Genomic DNA, 23602 nt, shown 5'->3' on the forward strand with positions numbered 1-23602 from the left:
ATCCTGGAAGAGCATTAGACCTTCAAAAGATAAGGCTTGGTCTTCGGCACCTCAAAGCAGGACTCTGTGTTCGCTCTTAAAAGTGGGATTTGCTAACCCTGAATGATGAAACCAACAGAAGGTGCTTTAAGAAAGACAGGAGTGTGTGTCCATTATATTCCAAGAAAATAATGAGAGCTTAGTTATAACAATTAGGATGTACACTGAACTTGGACGGTGAATTTGGAAAAATGCTTACAGTTTCATATTAATTAAAACACTAGCCTTGGCAAGAAAACAAGATGTGTGGAAACCTGCTTGTGCAGGTGAATTTTTAGAAACAGAGAGGGGTCAAGCTTAGTCCAAGCATGGTGCAAGTTAATATAATGCTATTATATTTCACGTTTCATTATAGCTTAAATTTAAATGGAAATAACTGAACTGACCACTGTATGCTTATTCAAACGCTTGTGATAAACCCTGACTTTTCAGAAAAAGGAGGAGTTTGAAAAAAGAGCAATGAAATCATGTTCTAATATTTTTTGGCAAGAAGTTATAACCAATTGGTTTTGAAAAATGAGCTGAATAGATCCTTCTAGAATACATAATTAACTTAAAGATAAGAAATGTCAAGGCCGAGTGAGGATTAGATTTACTTCGGACTTCTGATGTATTCAATGGAGGCAAAATCCTATATAAGCCCAGAGCAAGACCCCATTCAATATCGCTCAACTTGCTAACTACAAGTTGTGTGATCCATGCTCTGTAATATGGAGAACCAGCTTTTTGACTAGCCTAACAGCAAAAAAGGTGCGTTACAGTGTTTTGGAACAGTGAAGTCTCGTTCTATTCTAGAAGACAGGATTCAATATATCACATTACATACTAACAGTTAAATACTGAGGGCGGGAAGGTGAAGTATATAACATTAAATTAATAAATATTTTATACTATGATGCATTACGATATGATATTCCAACTATCGTTTGATACAAAATCTTCACAGAGTGTGTATATATATATATATATATATATATATATATATATATATATATATATATATATATATATATATATATATATATATATATATATATATATATAATTTAGTGGTGGACGTTTTTAACTTTTTGCATTTTATAGCTTAAGAGCTAAATATATAACCACCATATTCGCTTTAGTGTAGTGAAGTACTAATGCTGTTAAACCTGTAAAGCACTGGATCACCCAGACTGCTTTTTACTTGGGATTTATGGTGGTCTGCACAACCAACCAATCCAATATTTAAAGCATTTAATAAACCAAAAATAGCACTTGTACTGCTCTGATTCGTTAAAACTTCAAACTAAATGAGTCTGTGTGATTGTCTTGATTATTAAAAAGTCATCTGGATACATTGCAAGTGGAAGCAGCTATCTCCTTTGTGTCTGTGTTATCTCTGTGGTTCATGGGGCTATCTGTATTGCTCAAATACATCCCTTTTTTTTTTGGCTTCACCTCGGCTCCTATCAGTCATTGACAGGTTTTCTCTGCTTTTTCCGGAAAAAAACGACTAGAGACCCATACGTCTTTTTGATGATGTCGGACAGGGTCCGATATCGGACTGGAAAGGGAAAATTGTAATGTCGGACCTGATCGACACAGGACTGCAAATGGTAAAAGAAGTATGATAATGCAGTTAAAAGGGCGGGTCTCTGGCTGGTGTAATAAAGACAACGTTAAAGCAAGCTTTACATTAGCAGCAAGTACACCTTAGTAATAACAACTGCAGCAACTATTCTTCTCAGGAACTAAATCGGAAAGAAAACAACAGAACAACATCCTTTATGTCAGTGATAACCAGGGATCCTAGTTTTCCACAATTAAATAAAATTTGGACTTCCGGTGACATTACCACTCTAACGGCTGCTTTCTAGGGGAGCTCTTGTTGTAGCTGATGTCAATCCGTCCTCATGTTTAAGTAATAAACCTCAGACACATTACATGCAAGAACAAACAACCTCAAAGAGGAGTAAAACTGCGAAACAAAAAAAAACAACCGAGAAGCTTAAGATCACTTCAAGCTGGCTTAAAAAGGATACTCCAACATACAGAGAATTGTTAAGCAAAGCTCAAGATGTATTTGTTATGGAAAAAAACATACATGTTGAGATTGCAATTGGACAGATTTAGAGATGGAATCCACTTACTGCTACCCTAGAATTAAAATTCATGCCTACTGTATATATGATTATGACATCCTCTGAGACTGCCTTTATTGGGAAACATATGGTTTACAACCTTAAAATGAATGAGATACATCAACCAACCCTATTTATGCTATTTTAACTGTATCTCTGTTTAATATACCATTGATGAAGACTGCTATGGAATTTTAAGTACTTCTTGTATATCAGAAGCCAGTGTGATGGAAATGTAATGAATACTGTATGTAAATTTGTATTTATTTTTTTTACATTGTATTGTATTTTAATTGTATTATTTTGTTTTTGTCTTTAAAACAATAAAACAAATAAACACTAAGTTCAAAAAGAAGAAATCCCTGTTATTCCAAGAGTAAAATAAAAGGGCTAGGAATGAGTTTTCCTGCCACGTTTTCCCGAAACACAAGCAAACAGCACTATTGGGTGACAGTTAACACAGGAAGTATTTATTGTTTTTCTTGTTACATCTGTTGTGTCTCTATGTTGTATTTTAATTAGTATTTAATTTAATTAGTTTATAACTAATTATTCTTGAACTGTAACCTTGTGTAACATATGTAAGTCGCTTTGGATAAACGCGTCTGCTAAATTAATGAATGAATCAGTTAATTAATTAATTAATTAAATTATTCTAAGCAAGTTACAAGCGCCATTAACCAAAAATCAAAGAAAACGTACTCTCTTTTTGTTTTTACTTCAAACATTACAAATAGTTCCAGCTACACTTGTGGTCTGACTTTGGAATGGAGCCCACTCCCTAATTTGCTCGCTGAAAAAAAATGCCACTTGATCCACTTTGTACAGAGGAATGTCAGCTTTTACATACATTGACAAAATCTGAAACCGTTTCCTGCTGTTCTTTGGCAGTTGTAAGACGCCGAAATAATCCAAACACAGCGGTCTGTTTAAGTGTTTTTGAGGCCTTGCTGTTTCAGCCTCATCTTGTTGAGGTTTCCTTGCATTCAATGTATGTTTAGAGCTTCTCATGTGTTCTACAATGGTCTAGCTACAAGTGCAACACCAACAGCACATTACCATCAAAGTGAAACTTGCTGACCTGATCTTCAGGGGTGATTTTTATTGTTTTCAGCATCTTTGAATAGCTCTGAATACTGAAGTAAACTGAACTTGAATACCGGAAGCAGTTTTGTCAGACACGTATGTTTACAGAAATTTACAGCAAAGTTGCCTGTGTTAATGTTTATATATGATACTTGTAGTGATGGTTACGATCAAACCAAAAAAAAAAAACCTGGCATGTTTTTAGTCAGGCATCCTGGTATTGAGTCTGCTCATCCATTTATTATCCTTTAATCTCTGTATTGTACTTTATCAAATGTCATTTCTTCTAAAATTACAACTTGTAGGTCATGCACGTTGGTTTATTTCTGTTTGATAGGTGACTCTTGTTCTTTATATAATGGTCTCTCCTAGGCATTTTATTTTGTTATATTTAAAAATATTGACTTTGGATAAGACATGCTCCTCACCTTGAGTTGAGGCTTCTCTGAACTGAGCAGCAAAACATCGCTGAACAACCTTTAGAAGAAACAACAAGAGCAGTGTGAGAGCAGTCCTGGACAGTGCAGTGCATACGTTAATCAAATCAGCTGACAGAATACTTGTGTGTGTTTTAAATAAGAAACATTAAAATCCAGAGTGGTGGATGCTGCATATCTGATACATGACAAATGAAAGCTAATGCTGCTGATCAAAAAATAAAATCATCCACTCTAGGGGGAGATGTACTAAAGTGTGGCGCCTGTCTCAATAGTCGCAAACGAGTCGGAAGTCTAGGGTGAAATGTACTAAACATGCTCAATGCTGTTGTCGAGTTTTGAGGGAATGCTTGGCAGTTTTTCTTTGTGGTTCAAGCTTAGATGAATATGCAATTATGGGCGTTCCTGCATAAATTTAAAAAAAAGGGAGGCGGAGACAGTGCAAATGAGGATTCACAATATTATGAGATATACGAAAGCTACCAGTAAGTGCGACACTTACAATTCTATCAATTTGTTAAGAACTTTTGAAAGCATGTTTTAAACAGTCGCAATTGTTGTTGGCATTTCCCAGTCCGCTTTTTCTCGTGCGTTTCCAGTTGTGCTCAATGCATTTTTGAGGCGAACACCCAAGTACCTAATTTTCACTGAAGTCAGGGTGTACAAGCCTTGAAAACAAATTTCTATGACATTTCTGGTTTTCCCAGCGTGGTGGGAGCAATAGACTGCACACATGTGCCACTAACCCCTCCAGCTCATTCTGAGCATCTGTATAGGACCATGAACAGACGTTACCCTTCGGGCTCCATCTGCTGCAGAAAACCACAACTCAACTGCCGCTATTTATTTGACAATGTCATGCAACACTTGCAATGTATAATGCTGGAGATCTCGCTAAGAAGACGCAACACATATTTTAATTAGTTTATTGCGGTTCTTTTCATTAACATATTTTACGACAAAATGTATACTTTGCATTTTGTCGCAACGAAAATGCAAACTGTGGTATGTCTGAGCGGTGACTAGCCCATCTTAGTACATCTACCCCTTAGTCAGTCTGAAATGCCTGCATGGTAGTCAGAGTGCACACGTCACCAAAAGTAATTTTAAAATAGATAATTCTGTTGTTTTGAATACATGTAAAACATTTTGATATTTTCTAGGACAATGTGTATGTGTTAAAGTCTAATACACTGCAATCAACAATGAATTTACAGCCTGCTGTATTGTCAGGGGAGTTTTCTTCCCGATTAACTGGAACTCAGACAAGACAGAGTTTACTCACGGAGGGATTCCAGTTCTGTTAACTGGATCTCAGACAGAATTTACTGACTGTGTGCAAGTGTATAAGAGCAGAGTCACTGTGGGATTCCAGTTCTGTCAACTGGACCTCGGATCAGACAGAGTTTACTTACGGAGTCTGTAAGAGCTGAGTCACTGTGGGCATTCCAGTTCTGCAGGCTTCAGTGGAGAGGATGGACTGGAGGACAGATGCTGAAAGACAAGTTACAGGAAGGATGTTTGTTACAATAAATAAAAAATATCATTTAATATCATTGCTGTTGTGAGTCATCCAAGCTGTGCTGCAAAACAGTTTTCTGAAGTGTCACAAAGACGGCTGTAGAGGGTGACTTCAGACCAGAAACAGCAACCAACACAGAACAGACAGAGAGGTGGAGTTTGGTGAAGCTGAGCGCTTGGTTGCGCTCAGCATTTAATAAATGAACAAACAGAAAATAAAAGGTTGAAAGACAAACACAGGGCAAGGCACTTTAGCCTAAACAAAGAGACAAACAAAACGGACTACACAGACAAACACGGTGAGCTGATATGTTAACTTTATCTACTCATTACCTCCGTCTCCAATCCCTTTCTCCACTCACTGAACACACAACCCCGAGTGAGTGAAAACATGCTGCTTTTATGCAGCTGTACCAAGACTCGATTGCTAATCAATCATTCAATTGGTGTCTCGGTACAACTGCACGTGAATTAATAAAAGTGCAATTCCCCGTGCTCACATATTATTACATTTTACCTGCATGTGAAGTGCTGTGCAATCCTTGTGCCTAAATACAAATATACATTTTAAACGCTTGTGCACATAGCCCATTATATCCTGTGCACCAATGACTATACACCAACATTAACACACTACACGCAACATACAACACAGAAATTCACCCAGGGGCAGGACAACATTACCACATGGAGTAATATAAGAACATAAAGTTTACAAAACGAGGAGACCATTCCTTCACGAGAACGGGCACAGAGTTCCGTCACGAGAACGGGCGCAGAGTGTGAGCGCTTCTTGAAACACAAATCTGGGACACATACTCACTTAGGTACACATCTTTTTACTAAAGTCAGTTCCTTAACCCTTTGCCGTCCTATGTCAGACCAGGTCCGAAATTAAGATTTTTCCTTTCTGGTCGAATGTTGGACCCTGTCCGACATCATTAAAAAGATGTAAAGTACGGGTCTCTAGTCGTTTTTTTCTCCAGAAAAAGCCGAGAGAACCACTCAATGGCCGAGCGAGACCGATAGGAGTCGAATGAAACCGAAAAAAAAAGGGGCGTGTGAGACATAGCCCTAGTAGCTGCACCATACAGAGACAAGCAGGCATAAACAAAGGAGGTAGCTGCTTCCGCATCCAGCGCTCAAAGAATACGACAGACATTTGCAGAGCTTTTTGAGATGTTATAGTAATAAAATAATGACTTGGATCGCATTATTGAGGAGTTTGGTGATAAAACAAGTGATCAGGAGAGGATTTATCAGGATGCACATCTATAAAGAGGTATGTGAAAAATACAGCGAACACGGGGTGAGGCTTGGCTGGAGATGCAGTACTGATGTCGCTTAGCATTGCAATGCCCTTTAAACCAGTTTTACTCGGAAAACATATATATTTTAAACAGCGCATGTGAAAATAAATTGGACCTGACATGCCTGACAGGCGCTGAATAAATGGACCGCTAAGGGTTAAATAAACACCAGGCTGTTTTGAGAACCCTTTTGGTCTTTGTGATCATGACGACGGTTGTATTTGCAGGGAGAAGCAGGCGAGACATCTCCACACTTTGCTTTAGATGCTTGGTGCAGTTTCATTCCAAGTGAAGTCAACTTTGCTGGTTTCACATTTGTCACGGGCAGGGTCTGTCTTAATGAATGTAACAGAAGGAGCGCAGCAAGCGCTTTTACTCACTGATAGAAGCGGAGGGAGCAGGAGGGAAATAGTCCACTGGGACAGCATCTGGAGGTCTCCCGTAGGTCATTTCATACAGTAAGTGTCCAAAAGAGTACACATCGATACTCTCAGTTGTCTGAAATAGACACCAAAAAAAACATTTTCAAGTGGGTCTTATCAGGATTAGCAAAACACAAACATGCCTTTGAAAGCACTACTCACTCAGATTCTCTTCAATTGTGTACGTTTCTGGTATTAAGAAATATTTAAGTGAACCGCGCTGAACATGTGTGGCACCACACTGCTTACACTGATCTTCCTGAAGTGTGTGAAGTAGGCCCGGTAGTAGGAAGGCAGTCCCAGCAGGGAGTTCTCCAGGTCCAGCAGCTTGCAGCTGTCCCCGTCCAGCAACACATTGGAGGGGTGCAGGTGACCATATGGGATCCCTTTGTCCTGAAGGAACTTTAGAACCTACACCAAGCACAAAAACACCAGGCTTACACACCTTCCAGGTCTACAGCACATGACACAACAATATGAATAGTGTATCGGGCCTCCATGAGCTGCCAGGCCAGCAGTGTTTAAAATTCTTCTGGAGGAGTATGTGACTACTACTCAATGATTACTACTGCAAACTCATTTTGGAAAGCCAGGAATGAAAATCTGCAGCAATGTAATGTAAGCATGCAGGCTTCACTGTGCTATACTGTAAGCATGCAGGCTGCCCTGCACTGCTCTGTAAGCATGCATGCTGCCCTGCACTGCTCTGTAAGCATGCAGGCTGCCCTGCACTGCTCTGTAAGCATGCAGGCTGTACTGCACTGCAAGAATGCAGGGGGCACTGTGCAGTACTGTAAGCATGCAGGATGCACTGCAAGAATGCAGGCTGCCCTGCACTGCTCTGTAAGCATGCATGCTGCCCTGCACTGCTCTGTAAGCATGCAGGCTGCCCTGCACTGCTCTGTAAGCATGCAGGCTGCCCTGCACTGCAAGAATGCAGGGGGCACTGTGCAGTACTGTAAGCATGCAGGATGCACTGTAAGAATGCAGGCTGCCCTGCCCTGCACTGCAAGCATGCAGGCTGCCCTGCACTGCCCTGCACTGCAAGCATGCAGGCTGCCCTGAACTGCAAGCATGCAGGGGGCACTGTGCAGTACTGTAAGCATGCAGGCTGCACTGTAAGCATGCGGGCTGCACTGCACTGTAAGCATGCGGGCTGCACGGCACGGCACTGTAAGAATGCAGGCTGCACGGCATGGCACTGTAAGAATGCAGGCTGCACGGCACGGCACTGTACCTCTAGAATTTGCCGTCCAAACGTCTTAATCTCCTGAAGGTCTAGGCCCTGGATCTTCTTGGGATTGCAGTACTTCTTCAAGAAAGGGTCTTTCGGCTTGGCCTTTAAAGCAAGACGAGACTTTATTTGTAACACAAATTCAGAATATGGTCTTAGCAATAGGATCTGCCAGTTTACAAAAAGGGTTTGGCTACCTATTGCAATGCTGTTTTTTATTTTACTTTGTGTTACGCTGTTCTTACGGTTGCACAATCCCTACGGACAGTGTGCAGCCTATTACTTTCATCTCAGCATTTCCAGAGCTCCTTTCTGTGCAAATCAAACCTCACAGCATACCATGCAAGACAAACATTCTAGTCATGCAGACAAAATAATCATTTACATTTTAAATGACAAAGCACTGATTAGGCACTCCAAATATCAATGACAACCAGCAGACAGACAAAGCCCAGACGGTCTCCCCATTACCCTGAGTGCAGCAGCTAGGAGCACAACAACCCCCCACTCCAAGACTTAGCACTACTTCCATCATAGCATGACGATGGAATCTGATGACCTTTCTTTCTCCGGTTTTAGAGATTGTATTTGTGAATTGCTTAGAACTTCCTACAAATGCTTCTCCTTCAGTCCCCATTAATAAACATGTCAATCTTCCTTTCCAGTCCTTCAATCTATGTATGGTGCTGATTAAGTCTGAACCACAGTTGTGGTGTTGTTTGTACGTTGCAATTGTCATGGTACTGTTTTCCAGAACTCCTTTGTAAATAAGGTAATGGGTAAATCTTCAATGGGTAAATGTCCTGGATAAATAAATAAAGTATTTTCCTGAAGTAGAATGAATAATTCTGTTTCCTAAAAGGAGAAATCCAAGGTCAGGACCAGCTTATCACCTTGGAGGAAACATCTAAACCAGCTGCGTTTCTACTTGTTTCTACCCATAAAAAGGAACATTGCCGTCACTGTTTTAAATCGCAAGCCCCCAGCTCACACTGAGCCATGCTGAACCTCTCAGTTTTGTACTGTGAAACAACATTACTGAAAATCCTGTTTCTTATCCTATGCACTCAAAGACAGTGGGAATGTCCCATACCTTACAGATGTGATCCCTTAGTGTTCCCTTCTCATTGAACACTCTAATCACGAGGGCTGAGGACTCGCTGGCTGAAGCAAAGGTGACTGGGTAAATGTAGGGATGCTGGAAGAAATAAGCATGTCAGTAACACACACCCGCCCCTCAGCGGTCAATACAAAACTGCACTGATTAACAGCAGAGTCGTTCAAGTGAGAAAAGCAGATCACCAGGACCTATATCCACTGTATGCATGTGTAAAAATGTAACCACATTTCAATTTAAATCAGGCCGTGCAGGCGACAGGGTGTTTGCAAGCTAGTGTCCTGGTCTGGGAATGTGCTGGAAAGAGACAGCCCTGCAGGGTCATTCACCAGAGCTGAATACTGCAACAAAGAGGAGTACCAGTCTGACTCTACCAAAAACAGAACTGCCAAACTGTGGGCATCAACGCATAACACAATCAATCATTACCGATAAGAGTTGTTTGATTCCAAATTCAGTTATTTGCACCTTGGACTTGAGAAAACTCTTTAACTGAACAGTACACCTCAACTACATGTACCTGACTATGACCAGCATTAGTACTGCACTGTCACAGCCACGACACCCTGATGCTGCACGTAGGCAGGAGTACGGCTGTACACATTTAGCTGCAACCTGATACTGTAGTTCCCCTTGATCTCATTCTGTTAGACTCCAAGGAGCTGAACTCACAATTTAGAGCGTGGAGCTCCTATCAATATATTGGCTAAATGGAAACACCCGAGTAAATGGACCACCCCTCACATGACAGATATCTGGATATTCAAATCATCCCAAACATCGATCTTATAATATATAAAAGCTGTTGCAAGTCAGTTTTAGTCCAGATGGGACAGCAAAACAGCAGCTCGAACTGACTGATGGAAGTCTGCTTGGATGTGCTTGGGTAGCAGACGGTTCTGTATCCAAGAAGAGACACACTGCCAGTGTTCAAAGATCATTTCCAAACCCAAAATCACTCTATGGGCCTAGTCTGAAAAACTGTGCAGCAGATCTCCAGTCCTATAAGAATGGAGGTCTGGTCCACACACACTTCCAGATTGATTCAATCCCTTGAAGATCCTGAGCAACCTTGGCTTCCTATGGCATGGCCCTACACCCTCGTTCCAGTGTTGTGGCAGGTGGTTATATTTTTGTACTGTTTAAAAGCTTCAATTCCTATGTCAAATTCTCAATAAAGCAAAGGCAATCTTTCCTTCATAAGATTAAAGCACACCACAGAGGTGGCTGGGGAGGAACAGAAAGTGAGAATGAGAATTAGCCCTGTCTTTTTGTATCAGACACTTGAATCTTGAATTCAATGAATCTTGAGGGGAGAGAGAGAGAGAGAGAGAGAGAGAGAGAGAGATAGTGTGTGTGCATGTGTGAGCATTCTACTCACAGCAATACAAGTTTATAGTTTTAATCAGCCTAGTTTCTATTTCCATTCAAGTCATTATCAGAGACTTACATGTGTACTCTCACAGTGGTTATGAGAATGGAAGTGTAACAATGCAATAAACTCACAGATAAAGTGGGGAGCAGCTTCATTGCAGACTGCAAGTCTTTATCTGACAGGAACTTATCAGGTCCCAGGTCAGCCTGCAAACATTTCAGAGATATACAGTGTCAAAAGAAGCCTTTATCCTCAAAACATTCAGGAGCTTCACATATTTAAAAAGCATGCAAGTCTGCTTTGTTATATAACAGTGGGACAGACTATCAAAGGTTTTTATGACCAAGGTCAATTTATTTGTGAAACCTCACAGTGCCTTCATTAATCTGTGCCGCTGTGCTTTATCTGCTAATGGAATTTAAACTGGATTTCCTGGTAAAGATACCCTTGATTCAGTTAGTATGGTTCTTATTATCCACAGCTTCAAACACTGCACTGAAGCAGTCGAGTCAAGCAGACAAACACTGGTCATTGTTTTGTGGTTCCAGCTATTGAAATAACAGCATCACTCTTCCATTTGCCTGTAGGTCTCACACAGGTAGGGTTTAAATAGCAATTCACTTGTTATAGCAACCATGTGTTCTCATGGAAAAAACCATACCTGCTACCGGACCAATTTAAAGAAAGCCCTCAGTTTGCATGCCTTCATTTGAGAGAGTCTGTTCTCTTTCTTCTAATGACTGAATGGTCAGGGACACTGATGAGGTGAAACAACGAGGAACATGACAAGTGTAAAAGATTATGCGACAGGGAGCTCAGTGAAAATCCGTGTGAGATGGAAGTGCACGGCAGGAATGATATATGAAATCATTTCATTAGCTAGAACCCGAGTCACAGAATCATTAGGCAATAAGGGGGGGGGGGGATTTTGTTGAGGAACCTTCAGTATATCCTCAGTAAATTTAAATAAAAGATAAAAGTATTGTGTAATAAAGGCCAATGCTGTTGTGTTCTCTTTACACCGCATGGTTTCTTACCCAACTTAAGACTTGCCGCTCTTTAGGTTGATTTTTACTTTTGATTAAAAAATATCTCTTCCGTATCCTCCAGCCTAAAAACAGGAATGAGAAACAGAGCACATGTGAGACCGTTAACTCCTGCATTAATCCCAGCTCCCCTCAGACTTCATGAAAACGAGTTATACTACCATGGAGAAAAATATTTTCTGTAGTTTTAAAAAGTCTGCTGTTTGTTTTCTCTGTAGAGTACATCACAGGTCAGTATAGTAAACAGCACACTACATGTAGTCACAGAGACGCTTTGCATTGTTCTGCTGCTATTGAATCCATTGTAAGAAAACACAGCAAAAGCTTGTTTCAACATTCAACAAGCTTTCATTTTCACACACATACAAACAGAATACGCTTTAAATTATCCATACACACCAACAGATACTGGGGTTTTACAAATACTTACCTATTTCCTTTAAAGGTTCTACTACCTCCCATTTAGGGTCAGACCTGAAGAACATAGACACTTGCTGCAAGGCTATTTCTGCAAAACAGAAGGGAGTAGTAGTGATCGTGATGCTGCTCAATGCTGCTAGTGATCGTGGTGCTGCTCTGAATGCTGCTAGTGATCATGGTGCTGCTCAGAATGCTGCTAGCGATCGTGACGCTGCTCAGAATGCTGCTAGCGATCGTGACGCTGCTCAGAATGCTGCTAGCGATCGTGACGCTGCTCAGAATGCTGCTAGCGATCGTGACGCTGCTCAGAATGCTGCTAGCGATCGTGACGCTGCTCAGAATGCTGCTAGCGATCGTGACGCTGCTCAGAATGCTGCTAGCGATCGTGACGCTGCTCAGAATGCTGCTAGCGATCGTGACGCTGCTCAGAATGCTGTTAGCGATCGTGACGCTGCTCAGAATGCTGCTAGCGATCGTGACGCTGCTCAGAATGCTGCTAGCGATCGTGACGTGGCTCTGAATGCTGCTAGCGATCGTGGTGCTCTCAATGCTGCTAGTGATCGTGGTGCTGCTCTGAATGCTGCTAGTGATCGTGGTGCTGTTAGTGATTGTGATGCTATTAAGTGATCGTGGTATTGTTCTGAATGCTGCTAGTGATCGTGATGCTGCTAGTGCTCGTGGCGCTGCTCTGAATGCTGCTAGTGATCGCGGCGCTGCTCTGAATGCTGCTAGTGATCGCGGCGCTGCTCTGAATGCTGCTAGTGATCGCGGCGCTGCTCTGAATGCTGCTAGTGATCGCGGCGCTGCTCTGAATGCTGCTAGCGATTGTCGTGCTGCTGTGAATGCTCCAGGAACACGAGACTCTGACTGCCATCATCACTAGGCTTCCAGTGACCGCTGAAGATCTTTCCAAAAGGGATCTGCAGGCCCACCCGCACCTCCCCCTTGTCATGGGACCATGTTAGTCTATCCAAGCCATGACTTTCCACTATGGGATACACAAACCATCCTCTTATTCACAGTAACCCAAACCCCCCTGGCAGCTTGTGGATGTTAAAGCATCAATTTAATTACAGATTAAGCACTACATCTATAAAACAATATTAGCAAAGAATATTATACATACTAATACACCCATTTTTTTCTGTGGTGTTTTGTATGTAATATTTACATGCCTAAGCAATTTTTTGATAGTCCAAAATGAGTGCTTACTATGGTCTTTGAAACTAGCTTCAGACCACACGTATGGGTGTTTTAAAGCATATTTACTTTTCATATTTCAATGACCAGCTTGTAGCAGTATGACATCACAATAACAGCTTCTTCAGCCTTTGAATTATAAGCAAGTACATGTTTAATGATACATTTTGCCCACCTGTGTAGTTTGCTGAATAGCTGTTGGTGTCCAGGAACTTTTTAACCAGCTCGCAGCCTGACAGGATGTGGTGGGTGGTGATGAAGTTCAGGTAGTTCTGAAGTCCCTTCTGTCTCTCAGCAATGAACTCGCGGTCCATATTCCCAATTAACTTCTTGGGTGGGAGAGGCAAACTGAGCCCTGAGATCTGTGAAGGAAACACAAAGCTCATTCTAAACACTGGGTGATTCTCAAGTTCAAAACAGTTTGAGTGCTCTAGTGCTGACAAAGGCGGCAGTGTCTCCTCAAAGGAAACGCCTTGTTCTTCTCGTGTTGCTGAGAAAGGTGCCAATGTCTCCTCAAAGGAAAAGTCTTGTTCTTCTCGTGTCTCACTTTGCTCAGAAAGGCACCAGTGTCTCCTCAAAGGAAATGCCTTGTTCTTCTCATGTCTCGCGGTGCTGAGAGAGGTGCCAATGTCTCCTCAAAGGAAACTCATTGTTCTTCTCGTGTCTCGCGGTGCTGAGAAAGGTGCCAGTGTCTCCTCAAAGGAAACTCCTTGTTCTTCTCTTGGCTAGTGGTGCTGAGAAAGGCGCCAGTGTCTCCTCAAAGGAAACACATTGTTCTTCTCGTGTCTCGCGCTGCTGTGGAGCAGGGGTGGGCTCTTCCATCAGTGACTAGCCTACAAGCAGCTGCAGCTCAATTATACAGTTGTAAGGCAGAGTATCCATAGAGTATCTAACAGGGAGATTTCAGGATTAATCATTCTGTACTGTAGGGGAATATATGAAAATGACTGTTAGGAGTTTCAAGCTTTTCTGAAGGGTGACATGTTTCTGTGGAGTAAAACTGTATGAGCTATAACAGGAGAGGATCCAATCAATGCATAGTTATGCAGCGTTTCCTTGTCAACGGCATAACACAGGCACAACTTCAAAATGTTCAATCACAATTAAAAGGGGGAAATTATACAACAGAAACGACCAGAACAAAAAGTGTACTGCACCAGTTTTATTATGACAACATCAATTAGATCTTCTAAAGGTTAGTACATGTTTCAATAAAATATATTTTGAACAGAACAGCATTTATTTCACGTTGTTTTTGAGTTGCACCACGGAACAGGGAGCCAACGCCTGTTGTAAGAATTTAAACCCTGGTCACTCAAAATAAATATGTTCCTCTAAAAGGCAAGTGAGTTATGAGTATTTTGTGCCCTCCTCATCCGTAACCATGTGGGACCCTAATGCTAATACTGAATGACTCCACTCGTCCTGGCACCTTGCTCTCAGTCTTGGTTTGAGGCCAACAGAGAGCACTACCCTGGTCTTTGTGCTCCTGCAGGATGAAGGAGGGAAATCTGTTGGGGATAAGTTCACCGTATCGTGTTTCAGTAACCCTTTTAAAAATAATAAATACAAGGTTTTCTACCACTAGCTTGCCTTTGTGTCAGCAGTCATTATATTCAACATGTAATGCAAATGAAATTCAGCACAGCAGTCAGCTGGCTTGTTGAAGAAAAAAAAAAAAACAGTCTGCACAAGACCTGTTCTGATGACACCCTCTGCTGCAAGACTTAACCTGGAAAAAGACACAAAACCCCTTCAATGTTTGCCTATACTGCAGCCAGTGAACTGTGATCCTCTTGACCTCAATATTCAGTAAAAAGATGAAGCAGAACTTGGAGTGGACTGGCTTGCTGTCCTCCAGGCTGCAAGTTTGCCAAGAGACCATGACGACTCAGCGTGTGATAAACAAATAAAAGCATGTTGAGAACCTCACTGCTGAACCACTACACTGAAGGGAAACACTGTCAGACACTTTCACTGCCAAATCAGCCGAGTTTACTTGGTGACATGCATTTTGTAGCTTGACCTAGAATTCTAATAAACATTTCTAAAACATGTGCCGGTTTTAATATGCGTTTCTAAGGGTTAGAATAAAGAGCTCTTTCATTAAATCTGGACTCCAGAAATAATAACAAGTGAAAACTTTGAGGGCAGTCAAGGGTCCCCTAAACATACCCACAGATAACTACAATGACCTGGCACATGGAACAGACTCAGTGCTTACCTGTAAATTACTGTTCAGCATATCAAAGTCACTGTATCTTCTTAACACCTGACAGAAACAAAATACACACGATTTAATATATAGAAAAATATACCAAGATATTGGAAGGCACGCATCTTTTCAGACCCCAGTAGCCAGGGGCACACTGGGAAAAGCAGCCACCCCTAACTCTCAGCATGGAGAGTGCGCCTGACAGACAGGCAGGCAGGCAGGCAGGACTCCTTATTCAGCAAGAAGTAAAAAGTTCACTTTTACCTGCCAGCTGCTCTCTGTAGATACACCTCTCTGAACACGGATAATGTATTCCTTAAAAGAAAAGAAAAGATCCAGTTCATTGTTGAATTCTGTTACTGTACAGCATTTCTTTAATACTCTGTAATATCACTCAATAAAATATATGCTTCCTCATGTCCTCGGAGTCAGGTGCTAGGTTTCTGGGACACTTTTACACAGACAGCAGGTTTGACTCAGTTCATAAATAAAGTATAACGTTCTGGTTATAAAACTCCCTCACACAATGAAAAATCTCAGCACGAACAAGACGTGTATCAACCTGCAGGTGGGGAAGCTGTGTGTAAAGCATTCAAGCATTACAGACTCAAAAATGGGAACAACAGCATTTAATTTATGCCACAAACCACCAGAGGGGAAATTGTAAATAAAAAATTTAAAAAATTTAAAAGGAGTGTTACTTCCCTAAACATACTAACAGATTACAATACATTACTAGAACTCATTTTAAATGTCTAAATTTCTGGAAACATTTTCAGAACCTCTAATCTTCTGATGTTGTGGGATACTAAGGAGAACTAAAACTCCATTCTCTTCATTTATTTGACTAACAGTCATGTTGCTTTTGGTTTTCTACTAGTACTTTCGCCTTCCTGGTAACCCTCTTTCTGAAAGCAAACCTATTTAAAAGATATCTAACCCCAATGTACTGTAACAACGTGGGTTTTAGGGTGGGAGTATTCTTCAGATGTGCCGTTTTTTGATCATTAATACAGATCATATTAAATGTTTCAACACCACAGACCTATTGGTTTTACTGTAGTTTGTGTCTAATACCATTCACAGCTACTGCCTTGTGAGACTAGTGCTGTACATTAGGGAGTGCTTCAGCACTGCAGGTCTCTGCTCCTCTCTCACCTGACACAGTACTCAGCACTGCAGGTCTCTGATCCCCTCTCACCTGACACAGTACTCAGCACTGCAGGTCTCTGATCCCCTCTCACCTGACACAGTACTCAGCACTGCAGGTCTCTGATCCCCTCTCACCTGACACAGTACTCAGCACTGCAGGTCTCTGATCCCCTCTCACCTCAATCTCTTTATTTTTGAACCAAAGAAATAAGTTAAATTATTTGACAAACGTGACTGATTTGAAAGTGTTTTTCAGTGTCTTGAAAATGCCACGCCTCTGTTGCTGTAGGTTAGCCTACACGTTCTGCTAAACTGTGCAAGAGGTACATGAAATATGAGCATGGCCACTGAATACAACAATACCTCTGAAACCAGCTGACCTACAAACTTCCTACCTGGTTACGCGCTTTTTTAAATGTATAATTAGTGTTCAGCATGTGCGGTTTATTCCGAATTTTACAGGATTCTTTTTTAAATGGACGTCAGTTTTTACTGATTTATACCCTACTTTTTGTCCCTTATTCAATATTATCCTGGTACACAATATTTTCATTAAAATGATGTTTTATTTTGACTCTGACATTGTAATAAACAGCCTTACACTGTATATTACGATACAGCAGATGTTTAGACGTCAGAGGCTTCAAACGCGGTTCTCTGTCACTTCACAAACACATTATCACCTGATTATGTTGACCAATCAAAGTCCGGTTATTGTGGCAATTGCTGGACGTAGTAACTAGCTTGATCAAAAACTAAACTCAAATACTTACACGAAAATAAAATATTTCTAGTGGATAAGGAATTCGGAGAAAACTTCGCGCTGACGATAAAAGAACATACTGAAAAATAAGCGACACATTAGACTAAAACAGGAAAGTGAACAGAGAGACAATCAATCCATTTATGTGGCTTTTACACACGCTTTAATAAAAAGAGAGCGCAAAATGCCTGTGTTAAGAGTTTGTCAGAGTGCTGTGATTTGCAGGATAGCCACTGTTTACTGCAGAGTTGTACTGGTGACTTCGTGGACAGTTATGTCTGTCCATCAGTTAAACACTGCCTAAGCAGACAATCTTAGTCGTAGTTTTTTGACAGGAAATGGTAATGCTTTAGTTGGTAAACCTATGTACTGATGGAAATGCCCAGTGTGTTTTTTGACCGCTCTCCCGATGGCTTGCACCACCCAGCTCCGTCAGTTTTACTTTCTTTTCATGATTTCAAGGCGGATAAACCTGGCTTGATTTGTGCTGATGTCATGTTCATATTTTCTGTACATCCCGTTTCCGTCAGCACAGCGATTGCCCAAATGTTCGCAAAGTACCAGCTAACTTCGGAAAACGTGGTTTCGGCTTGCACAGATTGTGCTCATCAGACATGCCAGGGACATTATTAATCAGAACCTCACCCCGATTTTTATCAATGTTTCACTTAAAAACACAATGTTTACCAATGTTATCCCTATTTTGATATATGTAAAACAAACCCAGAAAAATTCCCGGATTTTTATTAAAAGATAAAAACCGAAAACGAGGAAGACTATGCTACAGCAGTACAATCTGAGAAACACATAGCAAGGCATTATTAATAAGTCAGTGTTTCACTGTCAAATTGTACAGTCACAAACAGCACAATCGCCGTACAATAAACCAGAAAATGACACGCATTTACAAACCTTCCACTCGCTTTGAACTGAAATCGTTCACAGTAGAGGAGTGTGTTCATGGACACTGTTTGCCAATATGTTTTATACAAACTGCATTACAATGATTAACGAGAAAAAAGGAAACGAGTGGCGTTGCATAACGACAGTATTGAGGCACAATCGGTAGCTGTTCCAAATTTAATACGACGACGTATTAAATACCCACTGTTCCATAACCGAAGGGCTATTCAAAAAACATATATTAACATTTCAGACACGGTTGTGCCAAAATCAGTCTTCAGCCAGCAATAACACTGTCACTAACACCGCCGTCATATAGCTCTTGATGCAATCTTGATCAAAGCTTAACAATGAAACAACGTAAAAACCCATTTAAATCGCATTAAAGTTTACTGTAGCGGTGATTTTAGTGACTGATGTGCACCCTTAATAAAAAAAAAAAAAAAAAAAAAACAAGCGGGCTCTACCTGTCAACCCCACCAGTTCATACTGTCAGTTATTAGAGGAATTCACCCGAATACGAGGCATACGACTTTTCATCTTATTTCTACATGTCTTTAATTACATAAACTGCCAGCAATCTTATCATCATTTTAGGGAAACAATCACAAGATACGAGGACACCACATATACTACGATGTTCCGAGGTTAGAGAGCACACCACCCTACCAAAACTACTACTCCCCGCCGGCCTGGCTTTCCTGATCCCCGGGCTCGACTCCACCTCTCCCCCGATTCACTCGCTTACCGTGTGGGACTGCAGGCTCTGGCTCGCCTCGATCACTGCGGTCAGAGGCACCGTGTCGTCCAGCAGGACCTTTCCCGCAGGGGGCTTCTCCATGAACGCCATTGCCAACCTCTGAGCGAAGAAGGCTAGCTGGTCGCAGTATCCGAGTCGAATTTAAGGTAGGATGGTCTGTACCACAGGGAATGACCAGCGAGAACGTTTCAGTGTCATCACAGTTCTGGCTGGAAGTGGGAGTAGCCGGACGCTGCGTGGTCCTAAAGCCCGACAGAGTCACAGCCCAACATAGTGCTTCTGCTATCTCATTTCACAGAGCTCATTAGCGCCAGAAAGGAAAACATATTTATTGCGTTATTTCGCATTTGGGAGTTTAGCTATTCTCATTCAGTCACGTTGTTTTGCTTTAAAATTGGTTGTATTAACGATACGATGCGTACAAAGTGTAAGGCAGTCGGGGCAGACCCAGTGTTATTGTGTCGTATAGTAACGACAGCTTTAGCAACAAGTGATGTTCTAACAAAATGTATTAATTACATAAATCCGTTAATGCTTTGAAATTGGGTCGATGGGGTCGTTAATTAACGCATTTCTCGTTAAAAAAACTTAAATTGTCGCAGGTCAGGTACATCACATCCTGTCACAACTACTAGATGAGGGAAACTTATCAAAATGCACGTTAACGAGATCAAGAAAGTGAATTCACAAGGTGAGAATTCAAAAAGATATCGAGCATCAGGAAACATTGAGATATTGTATAGGAAGGGTGAGATTGTAAAGAGTATATTCTAATATGAGTCCATGGTGTCTTAGAACTCTGATTGATTTATTCTTGTTAAAGAAAAAGAGAAAGTGAAGGAGAGAGGTGAGTTTTGTAAACAGGTATTGAGCTGGGTAAATAATGACTTGGAAATTGTAATTTTTACAGGTGGGTCAAAAAATATACGTCATGGCAGGGTTGCAGCAGCTTATTATATACAGGAATTTGAGGTGGGAAAGCATGTTCGTATTACAGACAATGTGTCAATTATGACAGCAGAATTGATAAGGATTATTTTGGCATTACAATGGATTGTAGATGTCAAGGTTAATTGAGCAGTCATCTTTTCAGATTCCTTATCGGGTTTACAGGCAATAAAAATGGAGGGGAGGGTGATAGATGAGATTTAGTGCAGGAAAGAATGTATTTATTATCAGAATTCTGCTGTTTAGGGTTATATGTACTTTCAGTATGACTTCCGGCTCATATAGGAATAGATGGGAATGAGAGGGTGGATGAGTTATATAAAATAGCAGTGAAGAAAGAGGAAGTGGGTATGGATGTGCAGTATGGGTTAAATGAATAGGATAACATAATTGAGAAACAGATTGTTAATGAATTGCAGAATATAAAGGATAGAGAAAAAGGGTAAGAAGTTTTAAGTTTTCTAAGGCTCAAAGTAGGGTAAAAGTATGGGTGGAATAGGCAGTGAACAGGGAGACAGCTCTCCCACCAGTGAGCAGGGAGACAGCTGTCCCACCAGTGAAGAAGGAGACAGTTCTTTCACCAGAGAGCAGAGAGACAGCTCTCTCACCAGAGAGCAGGAAGAACGCTCTCCCACCACCATGCAGTGAGACAGTTCTCCCACCAGCGTACAGGGAGACAGATAAAAACAGGTCAGGCTGGGTAGCTGCAGCTGCTGTCACTGTTCCTATTTATCTTTTAGTTTCGTTTTCTCTCTTGTCTCCTCCGCTCTCGTTCTCCACTTCCGAACACCCACTGAGTGCAGAGATCTGAATGCTTTCATGCAGGTGACCATCCCCCGATTAGCAACAAATGAATCACTTCATCAATTAGGGAGATGGCCACCTTCGACACAAGGTTTTTTTTAATGTGGATGGAGCTTCCCATCCATGCTGCAAAACAAAAGCTACGGCTCTCGTCGTCATATATTTAATAAATACATATAAACAATAACATGGCTACACCGTCATATTTACACATAAATCATAATAATAATAACAACCAAAAACATATATACAAACATATATACCCCATTTTAATAATGTGCAGGGGAAGCAAGTGGTCCATTGGGGCAGCCATGATGGGAGGTCCTCCTTCTCCCATTGCTAAGGGGGGGTTCAGTCCATAGCCCAGCACCCTCTTGGCGGGACCGAGACCTAGTGACAGGTGACCCAGGTGCATTGGATGGGGCGTCAGGAGCGCAGGCAGGTGACCAGTCGGCTGCAGCCCCAGGCAGAGGTGCGAGCCCAGGCGACCATGCAGCAACGTCTGCTCAACCAGGGAGAGCGGAGCAGGAGACCAGATGACCTATGCCCGTCGGTGCCGCGACCTGGAAATTGGACCCAAATGACCAGAGGTCCAGGAATGCAGCCTGGGAGCCCAGATTGAGGGAACCAACCCCCAGGTGCCAGGCTATGGAACAAGGGTGGTGGTCGGGCCTGTGGTGGAAGTGGTCGTTTATTTAAACAACAAAAATAAAAGGGTAACAAAAAAAGCACACTTGCTCAAAGAGCCAAATAAAAAAGAAGTCACAAACACTAAACACAAACAATAGGTCAGGCTGGGAAGTTGCAATTGTTGTTACTGTTCCTATATCAGAAACTAAATGTTAGAACTTGAAGCTACTGCACTAACAAGTAACTATGATGTGATAGGTGTTACAGAAACTTGTGATGGAGAAGAATTTAATATTAATTAGTGGGTATACACTGTATAGGAAAGACAGGCAGGACAAGAGGCAGAGGGGTAGTGCTATACATCAAAAACAGTCTTGAAGCCCAGGTGTTAAATCTGGAAGGAAGCGTTTAAAAGTGACCAAAAACAAAGTACACAGAAAGAGTACACGGAACTGCAAATGCATGTCAAAAAGGAAGTTAGAAAGGCCAAGAGAGAAATAGAAATGAACATTGCTAAGAGCTAAAACCAATTACAAAAAGTTTTTCCAATATTACAACAGCAAGAGAATATTCAAAGAGGAGTTTAAATGTCTAAGAGGGGAACAAATGGCAAAATCTTAGATGAAGAGAAAAAATAGCAAATATATTAAATGATTACTTTTCACAAGTTTTTACAAAGGAGGATACGGACAGCATGCCCCACATGTCAACCTGTTCCTATCCTGTTTTAAGTGACTTTAGCATAACTGAGGCAGAAGTGTTAAAAGGACTAGGAGCTCTTAAAATAAACAAATCCCCTGGGCCGGATGAGATCCTCCCAATAGTACTCAAATAAATGGAAGAAGTTATTTACAAACCACTAACCAAGATCATGCAACAGTCTCTTGACACAGGGGTTGGCAGACTGGAGAATTGAAACTATAATACCAATCCAGAAAAGGGGAAACAAAACAAAACCAGGTAACTACGGACCAAAAACCTGACTTCTAGTACTGATTAGAGGATAAACCTCAGAATGGAGTGAGGTAATCAGTGGAGTACTACAGGGATCAATATTAGATCTTTTGCTATTCCTAATCTACATTAATGACTTAGATTCTGGTATAGTAAGCAAACTTGTTAAATTTGCAGATGACACAAACATAGGAGTGGCAAACACTGTTGCAGCAGCAGAGGTCATCCAAAATGATCTAGACAGCATTCAGAACTGGGCAGACACATGGCAAATGACATTTAATAAAACAAAGTATACGGTACTGAACGCAGGCAATAAAAATGTGCATTATAAATACCATATGGGAGATACTGAAATTGAAGAAGGAATCTAAGAAAAATACTTAGGAGTTTATGTGGGAAAACTAAAAAAAAAAAAAAAAAAGGCCAACAAGATACTTGGATATATAGTGAAAAGTGTTGAATTTAAATCAAGGGAAGTAATGTTAGAACTTTACAATGCATTAGTAAGACCTCATCTAGAATACTGTGTTCAGTTCTGGTCACCTCACTACAAAAAGGATATTGCTGCACTAGAAAGAGTGCAAAGAAGAGCAACCTAAATTATTCTGGATTTAAAAGGCATGTCATATGCAGACAGGCTAAAAGAAATGAATCTATTGAACAAAGAAGACTGTGTGGCGATCTGATTCAAACATTCAAAATCCTAAAAGGTATTGACAATGTCGACCCAAGGGACTTTTTCGACATGAAAAAAGAAACAAGGACCAGGGGTCACAAATGGAGATTAGATAAACGGGCATTCAGAACAGAAAATAGGAGGCACTTTTTTTACAGAGAATTGTAAGGGTCTGCAACCAACTCCCCAGTAACACCTTGGGATCCTTCAAGAAGCTGATTGATGAGATTCTGCAATCAATAAGCTACTACCAACCAAATGAGTAAAATGGGCCGAATGACCTCCTCTCCTTGGTAACCTTTCTTATGTTTTCAATTTATTTACATGATGTCCAGCACCTTTTTTATTTTTTAAACGTGTGTGTGTGTGTGTGCTGTGTCGAATAAAGATGTAGGAAAATGACAGATCTGTGTCGATCCAGACAAAAGTAATCTCAATCACAAAATATAGGATTACAAAATCTGGTA

The 23602-nt window shown here is 41.1% G+C and overlaps 1 protein-coding gene across 5 annotated transcripts in view; it reads right to left on the bottom strand.

Moving 5' to 3' along the window:
• The window catches only part of pxk (PX domain containing serine/threonine kinase), a 41597-nt gene extending 22273 nt beyond the window's left edge, over positions 1 to 19324 (bottom strand). For 3 of the 5 annotated variants that reach the window (XM_041225239.1, XM_041225240.1, XM_041225243.1), the window contains exons 1-13: positions 19109 to 19324; positions 15807 to 15857; positions 15552 to 15599; positions 13503 to 13689; positions 12138 to 12215; positions 11699 to 11772; positions 10793 to 10867; positions 9263 to 9367; positions 8173 to 8274; positions 7185 to 7346; positions 6894 to 7011; positions 5098 to 5176; positions 3674 to 3722 (exon numbers count right to left, since the gene is read on the bottom strand). In XM_041225239.1, the coding sequence (XP_041081173.1) occupies positions 3674 to 3722; positions 5098 to 5176; positions 6894 to 7011; positions 7185 to 7346; positions 8173 to 8274; positions 9263 to 9367; positions 10793 to 10867; positions 11699 to 11772; positions 12138 to 12215; positions 13503 to 13689; positions 15552 to 15599; positions 15807 to 15857; positions 19109 to 19210 (1230 nt within the window). In that variant the 5' untranslated portion in view covers positions 19211 to 19324. The remainder of the gene's footprint in view (positions 1 to 3673; positions 3723 to 5097; positions 5177 to 6893; positions 7012 to 7184; positions 7347 to 8172; positions 8275 to 9262; positions 9368 to 10792; positions 10868 to 11698; positions 11773 to 12137; positions 12216 to 13502; positions 13690 to 15551; positions 15600 to 15806; positions 15858 to 19108) is intronic. The other 2 variants (XM_041225241.1, XM_041225242.1) reach the window with 1 other exon arrangement.
• Positions 19325 to 23602: the final 4278 nt, after the last annotated feature.

This window comes from Polyodon spathula, chromosome 23, assembly GCF_017654505.1.
Source record: "Polyodon spathula isolate WHYD16114869_AA chromosome 23, ASM1765450v1, whole genome shotgun sequence".
NCBI lineage: Eukaryota > Metazoa > Chordata > Actinopteri > Acipenseriformes > Polyodontidae > Polyodon > Polyodon spathula.